This window comes from Folsomia candida, unplaced genomic scaffold (assembly GCF_002217175.1).
Source record: "Folsomia candida strain VU population unplaced genomic scaffold, ASM221717v1 Fcan01_Sc040, whole genome shotgun sequence".
In the NCBI taxonomy this organism is placed as follows: domain Eukaryota; kingdom Metazoa; phylum Arthropoda; class Collembola; order Entomobryomorpha; family Isotomidae; genus Folsomia; species Folsomia candida.
In genome coordinates, this window is record NW_019091232.1 from 990,527 (window position 1) to 1,010,463 (window position 19,937).

The 19,937-nt window shown below is 38.0% G+C and overlaps 1 protein-coding gene and 2 long non-coding RNA genes across 4 annotated transcripts; all 3 read right to left on the reverse strand.

Moving 5' to 3' along the window:
• Positions 1–5,469: 5,469 nt before the first annotated feature.
• On the reverse strand, positions 5,470–5,830 carry LOC118433053. Its single transcript, XR_004833161.1, has 3 exons — positions 5,759–5,830; positions 5,617–5,682; positions 5,470–5,540 (listed from the first exon to the last, which is right to left on the reverse strand). It is a non-coding gene; the product is annotated as an uncharacterized LOC118433053 (long non-coding RNA).
• A 2,168-nt stretch (positions 5,831–7,998) lies between these two features.
• On the reverse strand, positions 7,999–10,384 carry LOC110861326 (interferon-induced, double-stranded RNA-activated protein kinase). Of its 2 annotated transcripts, XM_035844635.1 has the most exons (3): positions 10,230–10,384; positions 8,683–10,169; positions 8,447–8,585 (listed from the first exon to the last, which is right to left on the reverse strand). In XM_035844635.1, the coding sequence occupies exons 2-3, from the start codon at positions 10,153–10,155 to the stop codon at positions 8,529–8,531; spliced, it is 1,530 nt and encodes a 509-aa protein (XP_035700528.1). In that variant the 5' UTR covers positions 10,156–10,169; positions 10,230–10,384; the 3' UTR covers positions 8,447–8,528. The 2 variants fall into 2 exon arrangements, with proteins under 2 accessions (XP_035700527.1, XP_035700528.1); XM_035844634.1 differs by having other exon boundaries at positions 7,999–10,169.
• Positions 10,385–17,616: 7,232 nt separating this feature from the next.
• Positions 17,617–19,018, reverse strand: LOC110861359. The gene is made up of 3 exons (XR_002549046.2): positions 18,945–19,018; positions 18,619–18,772; positions 17,617–17,947 (listed from the first exon to the last, which is right to left on the reverse strand). It is a non-coding gene; the product is annotated as an uncharacterized LOC110861359 (long non-coding RNA).
• Positions 19,019–19,937: the final 919 nt, after the last annotated feature.

Consider the following 19,937-nt stretch of genomic DNA (forward strand, 5'->3'; position numbering starts at 1 on the left):
AAAACGTGAGTTTTACTTCATCACGAGGAAGGGGCAGTTTATTGTCATGCCCAGGACTCATTACTGTTTTTTTACTCGTAGATTTACGTCGTTCCGGACGATGATCACCGTCAACATATACGAGGCGGGTAGGGGTAGAGGTCGACCGTCCAGCCAGGGTCGCCGGCAACGCCAGCAATGTAGGGAGCAAGTCCCAGGTCGCGGATATGGCGACCACGTGCACCGAGGTCGCGGGCATGGCGACCACGTGCACCGAGGTCGCGGGCACGGCGACCACGTCCACCGAGATCGTAGATATGGCGACCACGTCCACCGAGGTCGCGGATATGGCGACCACGTCCAGCGAGGTCGCGGGCATGGCGATCACGTCCACCGAGGTCGCGGATATGGCGGCCACGTCCACCGAGGTCGCGGATATGACGGCCACGTCCACCGAGGTCGCGGGCATGGCGACCACGTCCACCGAGATCGCGGATATGGCGGCCTCGTCCACCGAGGTCGCGGGTCGGGCCACCAAGAGCACGAAAGCAGTGGGGCGGACCCTGTGCTCATGCAACGTCTTCGGGAATTGGAGAGTGGTGCTCCCCCACGTGAGCTAGAGTCGTGGTTGGAGCAGCGGCCGCGACACCCACCTCCCCAACATCAGCAACAACAACCACAGGATCAGCAACAACAACCACAGGATCAACAACAACAGCCCCCTCCACTTGAAATCAGCAAGGAAGAAGAAGAACGGCTCCTCATGGAATTTTAATTATTGTTATTTTCAATATACATTTTTTGAATAAAGGAGTTAATTTGTTTATATTATTGCTATTTATTACATATCATTATTTATTTCATATTAGTGTTATTTATCGCAGACAGGGCTTTCTAATTATTCACTTTTCTAATTAATTAGCAATTAGTAATTAGTTCCGAAAATTTTGATTTAATTAATTGTTTAATTAGTAATTACTTGTGACAAGCAAATCTAATTAATTTTTAATTAGCTAATTAATTACTTCTAATTACTGAATAATTAAATTTACCATATTCATAATTTTTGATGAATTAATTTTACAACATTTAAGCATGGCTGATATCTCGAATAAGTCGTCTTTCAGCGAATGAAAAATGTCGAATTGTTTTGAAATTTATAACAAATTACCAGAGTCCGGTTATGTATGTATTTTAAACTTTTTCAATAATAACCCGATCGGGTTGAAACTTTGGGATATTGTTCCTGGTCAGGCATAGGTCAGACGGTCAAAAAAATGTTTTCACATATTTTACGTATTTTCAGGTTTTGGTACATATAAATATGTTTTAACATATTTCGACGATTTTGCAGAAAATGTGCATTTTTTGATACACATAAATATGTTTTTACATATTTCGGCGATTTTAAAAAAATTTATATTATTTTTGATACACATAAATATGTTTTTACATATTTCAGCGATTTTTTCGAAAAAAATATATTCTTTTAGAGAAACCTCAGAAATTCACAATACATAAAAAATTCCAATGATCGTAGAAATAATACCAGAGCAGGTGGAAACCCTGTTAGTTCGTCATTAGGAAATGCGAAAGCTGTTTTTTCGTTTCTGCAGTAAAATAAGTTAAATTTGAAGCAATTTAGAGTGAATTGAAAATATGTTTTGTATACATATTTTGGCGATTTGATTGAACATTTTACATACATATTTCGGGGTTTTTAAGAACATATTTATCCGGACTCTGCAAATTACGCACTACCTTGAGACGGCTGTGGAAATTAGAGGTGACCTTAGTTGTGCCGGTAATCGCTTTATTTGGACAAAATTTACAAGCAGTCGTTACTTTGTAGCTGTCAACTTTTTTAAAAGTATACCATATGCCATATATTATCAAACAAGTTTTTAAGCTTCTGCGCAAGGGAGTCCATTATATTCAAAAACATACCAAAAATATATTGCTATCTCGTTGTTTTAATTTAATACAAAGGTTTAAAGTTACAACTACAAGTTTAAAAAAAGCTTTGAAGTTGATAAAGCACGAATATATTTGCAGCCGCCACGAAAATTTTTACGAGCTAAACGAGAAATATGCATTAAAAAATTTTATTTAGAAAAAACAAATTAATTAGTAATTAGTTTGTCGATCATTCTAATTAATTAGTAATTTTAATTAGGTAGTATTCTACTAATTAACTTTAATTAGTAATTAGTAATTAGACAGACAATGCTATTTAATTAGCTAATTAATTGGAAAGGCCTGATCGCAGATCATTATGATTTCTTCTGTAATGGGACAACTTGAAATTTTATGAAAGTTTGAGACGATGAAACAAAAGGCTTTTGAAATAGAAAGACAGTGCACAGGGGCTGGTACCACCTACCTTTATTAGAAAATGAGATTTTTGGGAGAATCTTGCTGGAGTTTCTAAATATCAGCCAACTTATCGACTGGTTGACCCTTATAGTTACGTTTTGTTGTCTCTTGGGTTTTCGAGGGTGCGCTGTTCAGTGCGTTTTTACTCGCTTTCTTCTCGACCGCATCTTTCCTAGATTCAGGGCATCTATAGTTGTTGAAACCCCGTTCAAATCTTGAATCAACAAGCTCTGGTGCTAAATCATTTTCCCAGAAATATTCCATATTTAACTGCATAATCTCCCATAATTTATCAGTGTCATCATTACGGGTGATCCTTTCTAGGTGATACCCAACAGGTGTCCAAACAAAGAAATCACACCACTGACGGTTTGTAACGTATATTTGCATTACTACCTGATAGTAATACGCATTAGAACACTTCAGCCGGAGTTGCCCATCACGGTTTTCAAGGCAGCTTGTTCTTGGCGAAAATATAGGCCAGTCTTTCGGATCTTTATCACGGATAGATGGTGGACATTTTACTTCTAATAAACCGTCTTCGTTGAGCAGTCCATCTGGTGATGCGGCAAAAATGCCATTTTTTGAATATACAAAAAGTCCACACTTTTTTACTGAACCGGGATCCAAGCCTTTTGCTTTCTCATATTGTGTTATGGCATTTACTTCATTATTTTTTCCATACTCCATGAGTGGTATCAATTTTTTAAACACTCGTCTGCCAAAGTGCTTATTTAGCGCGGCTGTGTTATCGGTTTTCCTACCAAGCTTGTTGATTAAATGAGCGTTTGATGCGGTAATTCTCTTCCTTCTCTCCAATTGCCACATTGAATTATCCGACTGGCCTCTAGTTTGCTCTTCGATCTCCTGTTGCTGAGGTTCGGTAACTTGTAAGGATTTCTTGAGCGATCTTATTGCACAAGCTAACACATCATCTGGCAGATCCGGCTTGCTTGGGTTAGTACCGTAGTTGCTATCACCTCTTGCATTACTAGGCACCGGAAATACAATTTTTCGTGCGGCTTTAGGTTTTTTAGCTCGACATCTTTCTCTAACAGAAGCAGCATATTTTTTTCTCCATGGACTAGACGGAGGTTTATTAAAAAGTGTTGTATAGATTTTGGTTGGCCAGTATGAACAATTGTTATAGGAAAACACGGCAGCCAGCATTCTGTGTCTGTATAGTCCTTTCTGACCCAAATTCTTTCGCTTGCCTTCCATGAATTTATTAGCAACTGAAATGAAGTTCTCTGCCACGTTGCTCGTTTGGTTTTCCATCAAACTATAACTCTCGTTAGCTATTTTCCTAAGAGCTAATTGCAGTGGTTCCCAAAAACTACAGGTCATCATTTTTGCCACTGTGTCCGGTTCAGCTGCTTTAGAAGGATCGCAAAAATACGATTTGCATCTTAAATGACGCCCAAAAATGTGGAATGGAATATTAAGGATATCCTGTTGTAAATCTTTCCAAGAATTAACTGTCTTGTTTTCCATGTAATGTTTTACCGACATTTTAATTGCAATGGGAATGCGATGCAAATGTTTATTTAAATCGCGTCTTTCATTTAGAGATATATTATGAGAATTTTTTCCTGTTATCTTGTTCATAGCTAAAGCCATACATTTTTTTGTTAGGTTCTTGTATAAGTGATTTTTACATTCAATTTTCTTTACTTTAATACCTGGGTATATATTTTCAATGTTTGCATGTACAGAAGAGTCTCCATCGCCAATAAATTTAGTATAAACTAGTCCGTGCTCGCGACTTTCTGAAAACCCTTTTTTTTTAAAATATCAGACTCCATTGCTGTTGGTGGACCAAACCAATTTTTTGGACAATCATGGTCCCCATTTTCTTCGCGACCTTTATCGCATACAACACAAGTCCTACATCGAGTGTCTGCAAATATTATTTTCTTTGTTTTTATTCCGATTATTACACCAATCCCACAGTTAGCTGAGTATGAGTGACCGTAGCTCCTTTTTGACCATCCACCATCAACACATACTGTTATTGCAGCATATTGAACGCCTTCAACTACAACGAAACTATTTTCTTCTATGGCCAGCTCCTTTTCTCGAGCCAAAGCCTCATTCATTTCTTGCACAAAAGCATCCTCCATTTTGGCCTTGCACTCTTCCTCTGCTTTCTTAAATGTTCTATAGTCTGGAACTGGGAGGTCCATTGTTGTTAGTAATGACGTCGCTGCCGTCAAGCCAACGGGGGAGCACTCACACCCCCATGCAAAACTGTCATTAATCGTAAGTGTATTGCAATCCGAATCGCTAGAAATAACAGCAACCCATCCACAGACACACTTAAACACAAATTCAGTAGATAACCCATTACGTCTTTCCAAATCTAAGGAAACTTCTGCGATCGGGCAAATTGAAGAGTGAGTTGAAATATCAGTAATTCCATTGATTAGACTTTTGAAAGACAAAATTCTTCTTCCGGAAGCATTTTTTACAGAAATGCTTTTTAAATATTCAGGCGATGGATAATTTTGAATTGTCTTCTGTGGTTCAACTGTCAACTCTAAATCAATTCTTCCATCTGATTGAATTGTTCCATCTGATTCAACTATCCCGCCTAATTCAATACTTCCGTTTGGTTCAATTGTCCCTTCAAATTCAATACTTGCTTCTGTTTCAACTGTACGCTGTGGCTCAATTGTCCCCTGTGGTTCAATTGTCCCCTGTGGTTCAATTGTCCCCTGTGGTTCAATTGTCCCCTGTGGTTCAATTGTCCCCTGTGGTTCAATTGTCCCCTGTGGTTCAACTGTCCCCTGTGGTTCAATTGTCCCCTCTAATGCTCGTGTAGCTTCAATAGTTTTACTTTTTTTTCTATGATTCTCTTTTCGGCTAAGCCTGAACTTTGAGACTTGAGGCATTGTTACAAATAACTAACATACACGATAGACAAAATTCAAAACTAAAATAAACATAAAACTAAATAAATAAAAATACACAAAAAATAGGTAATCTAAATATATAATGATGATGACGACGAAAATCTCAGCCCGTCCGGAACGACGTAAATCTACGAGTAAAAAAACAATAATGAGTCCTGGGCATGACAATAAACTGCCCCTTCCTCGTGATGAAGTAAAACTCACGTTTTTTTATTATCGTGACGGGTCTTGGGACGACGTAAAACTCAGCCCGTCCGCAATGACGTAAAACTAGAAATAAAGAAACAATAATGAGTCCTGGGCATGACAATAAACTGCCCCTTCCTCGTGATGAAGTAAAACTCACGTTTTTTTATTATCGTGACGGGTCTTGGGACGACGTAAAACTCAGCCCGTCCGCAATGACGTAAAACTAGAAATAAAGAAACAATAATGAGTCCTGGGCATGACAATAAACTGCCCCTTCCTCGTGATGAAGTAAAACTCACGTATTATGACTTATCCGCCGTGGGCTTGGCAGGGTCAGCTTACCCCAATCTCGACAAAAATTAATAAAAACTATTTCAATTGTCATCATCTCATTCATTTCTGCATCAAAATTAGTGAGATGTGTTGCAATATGAGCTTAATTTATAGGTGAACAAACAAGTGTAGTTGAAATTTGCTAGAAATGAATTTGAGCTGAGATAAATCCTATCTTAGGTTAATAAATTAAGAAAGGATTTATCTCAGCTCAAATTCATTTCTAGCAAATTTCAACTACACTTGTTTGTTCACCTATAAATTAAGCTCATATTGCAACACACCTCACTAATTTTGATGCAGAAATGAAGGAGATGATGACAATTGAAACTATACATGCATGCTTATGGGGCGGGACGAGTCCAACTTGAATAGGGGTGTTAGGAATGTCGTCATCCAATTTCACCTTAATTATTTCGTGAACCACATTGTGTTTCACCACTCCATTCATTGATCAGAATTTGCATACCGGTCTTTATCACTTGTTCTATTTTCATTGCGATTCTGGGCACAGCTTAGAAAACTGACAATCATACATGGGATATGAATTAGAAATGACTTTTTCCATTTATTAACCAGCAGTCCCAAAACTTTCCGAGAATGTTCACGGTCACTGGAAGGTCACGTGGGTCAAAGCCTTTTTTCACATGTTAGTCATATTTTCGGGTATTAGTATTTACATATTCATATTCTCGGTTATATTTTGACCTTTTTTCGTTTACTTTATGACTTATGGTCAAATTCTAAGATTTTGTATGCCAGAAATTTTTTTAAATGATTCATTGTGAGAAATTTACAGGAATTATATTCACTATCGTCTTGTGAAGAACCTCAAAACCTCAGAACTAGTTTTTTGGTGGAAAAATAGTCCCACATAAGCCAACAATTTCAAAAATAAAGTCATTTTGTGGGGATTTTTACGTTAATTTTTCATTCATATTTTGAGATTTTATCAATTATTCATATCCGATGCTGGTGATAACCTTGTAGTTGCTAAGTTCTTGTGAAATCGAGTTTTCCTCAATTAATATTATTGCAGCACGTTTTATACAAGTTTTTAAATAGCGATTGCTGAATTTGAGTTTTAATTCCCTACCGATTTGGAGATATTCATGTATAAATATAAATGGCATGTCAAATTGTAGTCAATTCTATAATATTTATATTAATGAATACTGATCAGTGAATTTAAATAACTTGAATCAGAACTTGATATACGAGTTTACAGATGCATAATTTATGGTTTTATTCATTTTATCTTATCGAAAACCAGGATTCCTGAACGATTATACATAATCTCTGCATAATTTTGTGACTTTCATCTTTAGCTAATTAGGCAACCAAACATACCCCATCATCATAATTTGCACATACGACCTTGGATCAGATCGAACTGACGAAAAAATTATGCTAAACAAGTTATTTGACCAGTCATTTTATAAAAAAAATATTAAGTGATCCTGCTGGATATGTAAGTATGCACAGATAGAAACATAAATATTTGTCGTCTTTTCAACAAAATACTTCATGGGAGGGTGCTTGATAAGAAGAGATTGATAAGAACAGATCTTGATTCCCTTGGGATACGTGGTACATAGTGTCAGATGAGTGTACTAAAACCCTAAATTGGTTCGACTCCGTGGGACAATTTTGAAAAATTACCAACTTCAAAAAGTCACAAAAAATCCAGTTGTGCTAGGATTTTGATAAATTTGCATTTTTGTGATCCCAGATACTTGTTCAATCCCATCCAGTAAATATCTCAACTTTTTTAAATTCCAATGGTTCCAATGCAAGATTATTTTCAGCGTAACGTTTCAATCAGTTTGGAAAAATGGTGGCGTCCATGGCTTCGTCTACAGCGGAAATGCTGAAACTGGGTAATGTATTTTCAAAAAAATGACGCCCAGAAGTGTAGGCGTTAATGACCTCGAATTTTCACGCAGTGCGAAAATGATTAGATTTTGATTTGAATTGTGTCATTTAATAAAAATATCCGTACGGGTGACAAAATGAAGTATTCCATCCGCCAAGAAGGTGTACTTAATTGGTGAAAATGGGAAAAATTGAAAAAAAACTTACTGAGGCGAAATCCAGCAATATTTTCACGATTAACAGAATAATCCTACATACATAGCTTACTACGTACACCATTCTGATGATTATTTTTAAGAGTGTTTCAGTTCATACATATCAAAACCGTACATAAATGTTTCAGACAAAAATTGGTACATGTAATTTATTCCATGTGCAAAGTAATACGCTAATTTAGTTAGGATTAGGATGAATAAATTGTAAGCATAAATTACACTAACGTTATATTCAACATTCGTAAAGCGATTTATTTTACCGAGTTTAAATTAATTTCTCAAAGCTGACAACATAAGCAACGAATAACTAAATTCTTAGCCTGTGTATGTATGTAATACATACGTGTATTGAATTACGATTAACAAATTATTCCAAGTAGAGTATGTAAATACAAGATGTTGCGTAAAGGATAACGAATATCTTAATTAAGCTCTGCTATCTCAAAATTGCTGTCAATAAGTGCGGTCGAGTGACTCTTGTCAAATAGTTGGTGGGCTTTACATGAGTTGATCGAATGATTTTCGCCTTCTAAGTGTAATGTTTTGTTGATTATTACGCTTTCAAGCTGATGTTGCATTCCAGAAATAAGTACGTTCTCGCAGATGGTATTACTAATTACAGTTTCTGAAGAGGTTGGAGTCGTTATTATACCAATTGCACCGTACGTATCGTATACACGTTTAATTTCGTCCGAGTAATTTTCTGTAATTGCATGTAATTTTGTTAAATTTTTCAAATAATATGAATTATTAGGATCACGCCGGGGGTTATCACGTGACTCTATTTTGAAATCGCGTACCACATTTCTTGAGCCGGAAATTATTAATCCTATATTGTTCAGATGTTTAAATTTAAGCGACAGAAATGTGTTGCCTGATCCGGATACCAGAATCCCGCCGGATTCATATATAATTTGCAAATTTTCCAGTGAATTGCTATCTCCGGACACTACACTCCGGACACCGAAGTAGTCTCTAACTTTGCTATTTGAAACTTTATTGTTGCACCCTATTAAATTAAACTCGCTGCAATTGATATCTTGCAACAAATTGTTACTTCCTTCAATTTTGATTTTATTGAAAGTAATATTCTTGATTGCGCAACTATTCCCTTTGACCACTAACCCCCAATTATGGTGACCATTTACTCTTCCTTCTTGATATAATGTTACATTATCTGCACATAACTCATATTCAGCATATGCATATCTAGTACCAACGAAATCCTTTAGTACGATTGTATCTCCAGGCTTGCAGGTTTTCAAAATTTCCACCAACGCTTTCCTTTTCTTGACGGTGAACTGATTATGGTTTTCATCGAGATTTTCTACTTCATGTAAGCTTTTGATTCGATCTTGAACACGCCTCCTCGTTAGTGATATGATTGATTCATTAACATTGCGAAATAGCGTACTAGGCTTAACGAGATTGGTTTTTGATTCGTCAACTAGTTGGTAAAATATTTTGCCAATTTCTCTTTGTCTCAATAGGTGAGTTACTTCCCACAAGACCAGTCCAAAAGAGAAAATATCCGCCTGAACACCGTAATTACTTCCCCTTGTTTCTGGGGCACGATACAGGTCATGTCCTAGCCCAGGGGTCAGGGTTCCCGTGACGGTTTGCTCCCTATGCACGTTCCGACATAAACCAAAATCACCGACTTTAACAGGCAGAAGAAAATCTGTTGTTGATGAATAGCTGAACATGACATTTTCTGGACGAAAATCGCGATGCATTATGTTATTGCTGTGAAGGTATTTTAACCCTTCGAACATATTTCGTATGATGGTTTTTTTAATCTGATCTAACTCAGGATTGTTAATAGATTGCGCGTTAAGCCATTGTCTCAAATTTTTTCCACACAGTTCCATTTGTATACAAAATGTTGGAATGGGATTTTCTGATGCTTCTATAATTCGAAAGTTAATCATATTTGCAGCATTCTTATTTTCCTTGAGGCAATCCAGGTTTTTAATGATGTTCAAGTCCGAGACGGTGAAATTAGTGTACGTCGATTTCAGAATTTCTAGTACATTTTCATGTTTTTTACCTGTCATCAGGTTATATTCTCGAGAAGCTCTTTCCTTTTCTTTCTCCAGCTCTTCTGTTAATTTTCCAAACGTGTCAATGAATATTACTTTGACGGCTGACAATCTTTCTGATTCCGCTCCACTGATAGCCTTGAATACATGTCCGTAGGATCCGGCACCCAGAAATTCTTCCAGGGAGAGATGGTCAAACCAGGAAGTGAAAGTTGTTGTTTCTGGCTCCATTGTGACGTTTTTTTCTGTAGGATATTTGAGGATATCAAAATTTGTTGGGTTAAGTGCGTTTTTATTTGTCTTACCAGGTTTGGGTCTGAAGAAATCAAGAAGCAGGAAAAGGTTCCGGTCAGTGGGATAAAGTGATGCCAATAATTTTAGCGAGAAGAAAAACCAAGCTTTACGCAGTGCATGTAGGATTCGTACTGACCGTTGAACCAAATTGAACGCAGACTTTGTTCATGAGCATAAGCTGATAACGGTTTATCTCGAAAGCAGAATTTCAACGTAAAAGTGCGAGAGGCAGAATGGGGTTTCGGATCTCCCGTCCAACCCTGTGGGTCACCCGATTGCATTGTTTTACTTATAATTATTACTTATATAAATAGGTTACACAGTTTCTTGATGCACACTTTATTCAGCCCAGATCACCTTATTTTGCTGATTTGAGCGGATTGGCTTTCCAGTATTATCTAAATAATTGTCAGTTTTAAACTTTATTGATGGATGGTAGATTTACTGACGTCGAAAATGATTTTTTTGTCAGACTGAAACTCCGGTAGTGAAAGAAATCAAATTTATTAGAACAATTGCAGAAACAGCCCACCGTCGGAACATAAGCCCTTGTAGTCGAAGTCGCAATATAAGCCTTTAGAAACCCATGCTTAGTGGTCTGCTATTTGATCAGGACACCAAAGTTTCCGGAAAACATCAGGAAACTTTGTTGTCAAGGGATGTTTTGGACCAATTGTATTATTGGACAACACAATTTGTTTGGGTTTTCGTTCCGTCTTTGGAAATGCTCCTGCCTCTCAAAGACTTACATCATGCACAGTATTACGTGCATGGTGTACGTGTGGGTTTTCTAATTTTTACAATGCAAAGCAGGGAATGCAAGTTGCAAGAAATGCCAGAAAGTGCGAGAAAAGGGCGTATCATCTAGCGATGGGGTAGTAGTTTCTTGTAATCCTTTCGAAAAAAAATTCTGCAAGATCCCACTTTATTCGTGCAAGTGGTTACTTGCACCAGAAACGATGACATAGAACAAAATTTTCTGTATATGGAAACTGGCATTTATGTAGCTTTGGAACCCTGGAGATCTGAGGAAGTCCAAAGTTGAGATTGGTTTATCTGTTATAAATTCATATATTGTTTGATTTATTGAGTAAGATAATAAAACGTTTACGGGTACTGCGTAGTTCGTTGTATAACTCAAATAAAATTCCTCCATTAAGTGAAGCCGGCTGGAATTACCCGTGCAGAGAATAGACGCGATTATTTGCCAGCCGCATGACTCAAGTCAAGTGAATATCCTTCACTTTTATATTTTTGCAGAGATAACGTCACTTTTTTCACTCCTCATCTCGTCCAGTAGCTCGCTCAACGTGACTGGACGATACTATGATACGTAATATACCGATGTTGGCTTATGAGTGTATAAGTTATTGCTCATGCGTATGGCCGGTTATTAGATAGGGACGCTACATATATCCGTGACATGGCATATAACTATGGCTCATCTAAACACTAAAAACGCGTCATTTTTAAAATCTCTATACTACATACATATTTTATTGATTTTCGAGCATATGTATGTAGATATGGATACCCAGACATGCTGAGGCCCTTTTTGTTTTGCAAGTATACTTCTAAGAAATTCAGAAGTTGTAAAAGTCATTCCATATTAAATATGAGCCAAAATGTCCTAAAAAAGCTGGACTTTTAGTCAACGAGGATAATCGAGAAATCTAATAACGAAGACCTTATAGCGCATTGGTCCATTTTGTATTTGTATTTGAGCCATGTAAGGGTTTTTGGCGTCCTGCAGTTCATAACCGCTTTTGGACGGCTGTATTAACCGCATAGCAAACCCTGGTTGTCGTGTTGCATAAAAATTGACGCAGTAATGATACGTTTGTGGAGATAAAATATGTTTTATATAATCCACTTGTGATCGTAGTTATGTAAATTAATTTGTGACAAGGTGATAAACTTTCCATAAGCTGGTATGTTTGCGTAGTTATGCTTGCGGTTTGAAACTGACAGATAACGTACTGACAGGGTCAGGGTAAGGAAAACCCCGGGGTTTTACCTGGGTTTTGCGGGTAGTCGGGGTAGTCGAGGTTTTGGGGGCGAACTGAGTCAGTGTCTCATGTACATATTAAGTTCAGAAATTAATGAAAAAAATCAGTTTTTCAGTAATTTCGCAACAAAACTGCTTGTTAATTATATTTTAATGCGTAATTAATTTGTTAAATTGCTATATAGTAATGCCCTGTTATCATATTTTGTAAAATTTGAAAACCTCGACTACCCCGACTACCCGTGGGTATTCCACACATTTGCTACCCCAAACCCCACCAAAACTCGCAATTCCCCAATGCCCCAAAAACCCATGGTAACATACCCTGGACAGGGTTCGTAAAATTTCGAAGTATTTTATAAATAAACCGTTCCAACGAATGTAACCAAGGGGTGAAACGGAAGAATAATGATTCCACAAATAATATTGTCACAACAAAACTTTCAAAATCCTTGAAAATCCGAAAATTCGGTTTTTTTGCATGTTACCCGGGTGTTTTGACACGGAAGGAATCGTCTGATGTCAAAATGGTGATTGGATTCGGATTCCCCGTCTTCAAAACTGTCAAAAACCTTGAAAATCCGAAAATTCGGTTTTTTGCATGTTACCCGGGTGTTTTGACACGGAGGGAATCGTCTGACATCATAATGGTGATTGGATTCGGATTCCCCGTCTTCAAAACTCAAAAACCTTGAAAATCCGAAAATTCGGTTGTTTGCATGTTACCCGGGTGTTTTGACACGGAAGGAATCGTCTGATGTCAAAATGGTCATCGAATTCAGATTCCCCGTCTTCAAAACTGTCAAAAACCTTGAAAATCCGAAAATTCGGTTTTTTTGCATGTTACCCGGGTGTTTTGACAGGGTTCCCGGGTATCTACAATGCCCATCTTCGAACTCATCCGAGCTATTGACCTTAGGTACCGTTTGCAAAAAACCGTTCCGAGAAATTCGCATTCGTTCAAAAGTTATCGTGCGGACAGACGGACGGACAGACGGACAGACGGACGGACAGACGGACAGACGGACGGACAGACGGACAGACAGACGGACAGACGGACGGACAGACGGACATAACATTCTTATAAAGGGGTTTCACCCCTTAATAAATACAAGCAGAATGGTTGAAATGTTGACATCTCTATACGCATACATATTTCCTTATTTCCTCATGCAAGTACGAGGGTGTTTTGTTATTGATTTTCAAAATGTATGTTCCGTTCTGTTTCTGACCAAAAGTTTGATGAAATAAAATAAAATAGCCCTAATAACACACGACAGTGTTCAAAATTTCATACTGAATCCGAAGATTGAATTAGTTTTATTCGAAGTGCAATATTTGACCCAAAGCATCACATAAACCCCGGAAAAATCCACAAAAACCCTATTTAACATTGGGGGTTTTCCACAAAAACCTCTAGCGAACCCTGTTGGTGAGCCGTCAATGTCCAGGTCTAGTTGCGTAACTGAGGTATTTATTTATGCACGTGTTGCACCCTGCCGGAACCTAATGCAGCAACTCACTGCATTCAATTTGTAAATTAGGCAAGCTTTTGTGAGTTGACAGTGATAGATCGATTATAATTGACGTCATACTATACGACCTACTTGAGCAATTAACTACATATTATGTTAGAGTCCATTTAAGCATTTATCGAAGCTTTTTTCTCGTCCACTTACCACGGGATACAATATTATTTGCACTGTTTAGGAAATAAATTTTATTTTGTCCTGGGTACAAGGCTTGATAAAGTAGTCCGTGTCAGAGGCATCGATAAAAATATTGAGGTTGGAATGAATATATACATAGTTTTTTTTAAGTGGTGATCGCATTTACGGAAGTCATGTACTGAATTTCAAACCGCATCCTGACAACTGGCCTGTAGGAAGTATTTCCACCATAGATAGGATATTTTGCGTACTCCGGCATCCGGCCTCTCACGCGTACTCCGGCCTCCGCGTACTCCGGCCTCTGGAAAAAGTCGCGTACTCCGGCCTCCGTAGGCCGGAGTACGTACTCCAAGCCCGGAGTAGTCCGATCCATGATTTCCACCGGACAGCTGGAGCAGGATGAGACAGATAACGCGGAAGGAGACAGCCTCCTTCCACTTTTTGTGAAAGGAACTGACGTTTTTGTAATGTAATAGTCAATTCGAGTCGAATGTGAGTAAATTATGTACGTCCATTCTACTTGAAAGAATTACTTAATGTAATTCTTTACAATAAAGTTGTGAATAAAACCTGAAAAATAAAAGGTGACCAATTTATGCAGATATGTATAGGCGTTAAAGTAATTATCCTGCACTGTTTGTATGCATGCATGGCAACAATCATCCTGTGTTTGACCTTCCTCCCCCACTTATAAAAATTTGATATCTGTCACACTGCGTGCGTGCTTCTCTTTATATAATAAATTTAAATTCTAATTGTTGGTAAGTGAAATCAACTATCCTACAATCTCCAAAATTAGCCTTTTTAAAAACAGTATTAATTCGAACAGAAAATAATTCTCAAACAAAAGAGTCTGAATAAAATTAGAATAACAAAGGGTCATAAAGATTCATAAGTCTTTCCAAACTTAAATACTCGTAAAGTCGAATAAGTAAACATCATAAAAGTGAAGGGAAAACAGTTTCGAAATCTACAATCAATGAAGTATTGAAAAATATAGGTGAAAAGCGACAAGTTTTGACTAAAAGGTCACCCCAACCTCTTGAAAGAAGGCAAAAGAAGTGTTAATTTCGACCGTGTATAGGATAATTGACCTATTGACCTCCAACGACAATCCACCGACCCAAGAGGAAATTTCCCGTAAGGTTAGGGTGTCTAAGCGTTCATTGAAAATAGAAATTAAGATTTTGAAGAAACGACTTGGTCGATAAACTCGTGTGCATCAGCTGACCGAAAAGCAGGAACAAAAATAGCGCCCGTGTTTACAAAAAAAAAAATTATTCGAATTTTCTGTGAAGGAATCAGAGTGGTTATTGGTGACGTTTGACGAAGCACTAATTTCTCTACAAGTTACTAATTAGGTTCGAAGAGCTTACTGCACTATAAATGCCGAAAACAATTCACGCAAGTTGATGCTTCTTTGCAAGGAGAACTTTTTTAAACAGTTTATGGTCGTCGTTGCAATGTCCGATCGTGGTGTCCTCCCATTTATCAAAGTCCCCCAATGAGTTAAGGAACCTGCAAAGTATTATGTGGACCGTGTATTAAAACCACTTTTAGAATAACATTTTCCTAAATTGTACAGTCAATAAATAAATAGGGTGATTTTTCATCATGTCGCAACGCCTTCCCTGACGGCAAAGTTGACCCAAGATAATTCAAAGGACTTTTAATCTATATTTGGAATAAAAATCACCTCGAATAGTGAAATACCTATAAAATGCCCTGATATAAGTCAAATAGACCTTTTTCGTTCGGACACTTGAAAAGAAATTTTGAAAATGAATGGCAGGGATACATAGGCTGATTCCGTGGGGCGGTGGTGGTATCCAAATGAGGGTGGCGTCTGCATACGGAAGTAGACAGTTGAAGGTTGTAGGGCGGGGGCTGTCCACGGACCGCGGGATCTGGCCCACGTCCCCCATGGAAGCCGTAGCCGGGGCCGACGACACCCCCACTTGCCCCTTCCCCCATCACAACACAATCAGGTCATGGGACCCCCGTAGACCTAACTATGCCGCCCTCCGTCATGCACGACCCCCCCCACCCTTCAGACAACCACTCCCCACGGTCACCACCCCGATATGCCAAACAAAAAACCTACCTGGGGGAGTCCCTCCAAGGCGTTGATCCTCCTGTGCACTGGGTCCTGCGAATCCATCTTCGCCTGATGGCTCAGCTTGTCGTTGCTGGGACGGGTGTGGCAGGGGGTGTCACTAGGCACGCAGGTGGGGGTGTGAGTGGACGAGGCTCACGTGGCGAAAAACCCTTAGGACACACTTTACTTGCCCTGGCACACCCGCGACCCAGATGGCAGAGATCCATATGCAGGAGCGAGAGAGAGATACGTGTTGCACAGGAGGAAGCCAAGGAAGAAGAAGGTGCGAGTCGTCCCGTCCAGCATCAAGATTATACACAGTGTACTTCACTACGACTGGAAAATTCCAGTTGACGAGGTGATAGACCCCTTTCGGGGTCTGTTCTGGTGTTGGGATTGCCAAACATGAATAAATAGAGCCTTGGTAAAGGTTAGTCATGAGGAGGAAATTTCCAAATAACCATAAGGTGAGCAGGATGATAACCACTTTTCCCGTATGATACGTCTTTCTCGCACTTTCTCCAACCTGACCGAGAAGTATGCACGATACCATGATCACCTTATCCGTCATGGCGGAAAGGATGGCCATCACACCACCTACGCTTGTGCCACCCAACCAGGTAAGAAATCCGGCCACTGAAACTATACTTAACATTAGGCAAGTCCTCGTCCCTTTATCGAAGGGAGACACGAAAGCGTCCAAGCCACTGGCAGGAATGGGCGGATCGTGATGAAATTGAACAAGTACAGCTTAACGTGGTAAATGTCCTCGTCCCGTGTAATATCTCGGATGCGGTAGTAAAGTACGCCAAAATTATTACCGGCAGAGGGAAATGAACTAGTATAACTCCCATCATGTTGCTTGAGCGCCAAGCTAAATTTTTCTGCAATCGTTCCCACGGGACATTTATAAGTCAATTGGGATAAGAGTAGCATTAATATAAGCTGGAAATGTTTGTCTGCAACGGAAGTGAAAGTGGAGAAAGTTAAGTTTCGAATGGCGCGATAATTCAAAATGAATTCAAAATTTAAAAATTAAACCTCAGTCATTTCCGTTTCTTACAGACATTTGGATCTTATAATTGTCCCTCACCCGCCGGGAGATGGGATTATATGCTAGCTCATTATATGCTAGAAGTAGTGTAGAGGAAGCAGACCTACTACCCGTAGATAAGTCCTTACTAAAAAATTGCCGAGTGTGAATGTGATGTATGTATGAATTAAAAACTATTCTTGCGACTTATGGTTCTTGTGATTCGTGACATTAAAATCAAAGCTGGAACTAGTAAAGACAATTACATTTACTAAACCACTTTATTTAATTAGAATCAAGTAATTTTTTGGAGCATTATTTTAATACAACTTTAGTCTCCCAACTCAAAACCAAGAATAATGCGTACCAAATTCAATCACACAGTAATAGAAAAAAGTGTGGGCAAAACCCAAAAATGACAAGGAAACTCAAAATGACGGGGCTAAGAGACACTCAATTATGTATAATACTACTGAAATAAAGGCATTTACATATGCCCCCATTAACAAAATTGCACATGTGATTCCTATCCAAATTCCATGAAAATTATTCTTTCAAACAAAAAAAATATGTACCCTCGTGCACCCCATTAAAATATTAATTCGCCAATTTATTTTAATTTAATCGTGAAATCTTTATAATTTTAAAAATTATTTGGACTAAAATTTTGCTTAGAATTAGTTTTCCAAGTTGTTGAATATTCGAAAATAATTGTTTAATTTAACCGTCAAATCTTAGTAATCCTCATCTTTCGAATGTTGCACCTATTTATCTCATTAGTAGTCTTTGCAGTAGCAAAGGATTAGAGTGTTAAATGTATTTCTTCCAGGAGAACAGGATCCTTTGCAACACTCTCCGGCAGCAAAGGGGTTCATGGCACTTGAACAGGAACAGGCTCCACTCCCAATGCATCGCTTCTCCTGCAGATAGATACATAAATTAATCTTGACATATTTCATCTCACTTAAAATGTGATGGTGTGAAGTGTAACCCTCCGATTTGGGTGAAATTTTAAAATTGCGTGGTCCAAGTCAATACATGCAACGTTTCATGAATTTGTAAAAATATTTTAGGTCAAAAGATGGGTATTGTTTCCGTTTGAAAGTAGGGTTTGCATGGTATTTTTCAACATTGACTTAAAATATTTGGCAAATTCTTTATACCATCTCAAGAAACCTTGGTTGTATTGACTTGGTTCACACAATTTTAAAATTTCAACCAAATCGGAGCGTTACACTTCACACCATCGCATTGTTAATCTGCCCGTCAAAAATTTTAAGCGGTGGCCATTTATTTCCCAATTTTGTATAACCCTCGTATCAAATGCAGTTTTAATTGATATTTTAGTTAATTTAACTGATTGTAAAAATTGATTTTGTTCAACTTTAGACCCACTGGTCGACGGGTAACCTGTAGGGTGATTCAAATACGCAACATGTTTTACTATAATTTGTACTTCTACATATCTCTAATCGGTTAACATTTCATGTTCCTAAAATCAAGGAGTAAAGTCACCTTCAAAGAAAATTGTCCACGATTTACGTAGAAACACCCCCCATAATTACGTAAATATTCCCCCATCTCAACTTACTCTAGTACTACTCAAGCCGTCCTCATTTTCAACCAGGGCGGAGGCACGGGATTGCACGATAAGGACGACAGCAGCGAGGAGGACAAGTACCCCCAAAGTATTCATCTAGACCAGTAAAAAATACTAAAGTTGTGTCCCATTACCCCACAAAATTCTATAAGGAAAAATAATAAAAATAAAATTATGTTAGCCATGATTTTGTTTTTAAGCGAAAATATTGGAAAAATTTCGAAATAGCATGCGGAATTGAGAAAAAAGGGTTTTTCGAGAGAGCGAAAAAGACGATTTTAAAAATAAAGATGGGAGTCCCCAATATTATACTTTACTTTATGTATAGGTAGAGCCTGCAAAGCAAAACCGTTCCAACTGGTTGGGTGACAAAGTATGAATGCGAACGTATTTCACAGTTTGAGGACAAACCCGATGTTTATGGGCTTTTAATAGGACTCGCTTCCTCTCTAAGTCCAATTGTTTTGCATTTACGTACGTATTACGTGGACGTGTTGTGTAACGCATAGATGCATAAATACATTTGTACATATGCGGCTGTGTTACAGGACCGGATGGGATGTCATTAAATTCAATAATTATATTAACAAAGTGGAATAAAACAAGGGAGTGACGTGTACGTTCCTATATCTTTATTCGTAGTTGGCCGTCCTACTGAGGACTTTGAATGGATGTAAATAATTAATTAAATTGTTTTCATCTTTCTAAGTATAGTATTTTTTTATTTATTTTTTATATATAAGCAGCATTAGATTTTTGTCCTGAGACGCGAGTAAGACAGTAAAGAAAGTTTTGAGACGTACTGTATGGAATTAAATGGTAATAATTTATTTTTCTGATATAAGTACAAAAATGTATGGACCGCGGTATATTCTAACAGTAAAGCAATGCTTATATGTATGCAGGTGCTTAGAAATAATCCTGTAACAAGGAGGGTTTAATTATGGTTCAACTATTAAAAATGCGTCAATTTTTTATAAGGTTATTTGGAGCAGGCTGTAATTCTGATGAATTTTTGGGTGTGAGCCAAATATGTGAAATTCCTCACATATTTTCAAAACTATTTAATAACGTTATGAAAACTTCAAATGGTTCACACTGTGAACTTCACACGCTCCAGGCCTGTTGATTGAAAAATCAATAACATATTTACTATATTTAGATATATAAAAAACTAGTGTATAAGCCCGCCGGGCGAGAGCTTATTTAATTTTCGCGAAAAAAAAGTCGGACTGTCTATAATTCCAGTGAATCGTTTTTTACTATATAAATAGTTAGTTAGAAATGCCTGTTGGTGAGGGAAGTGAAAT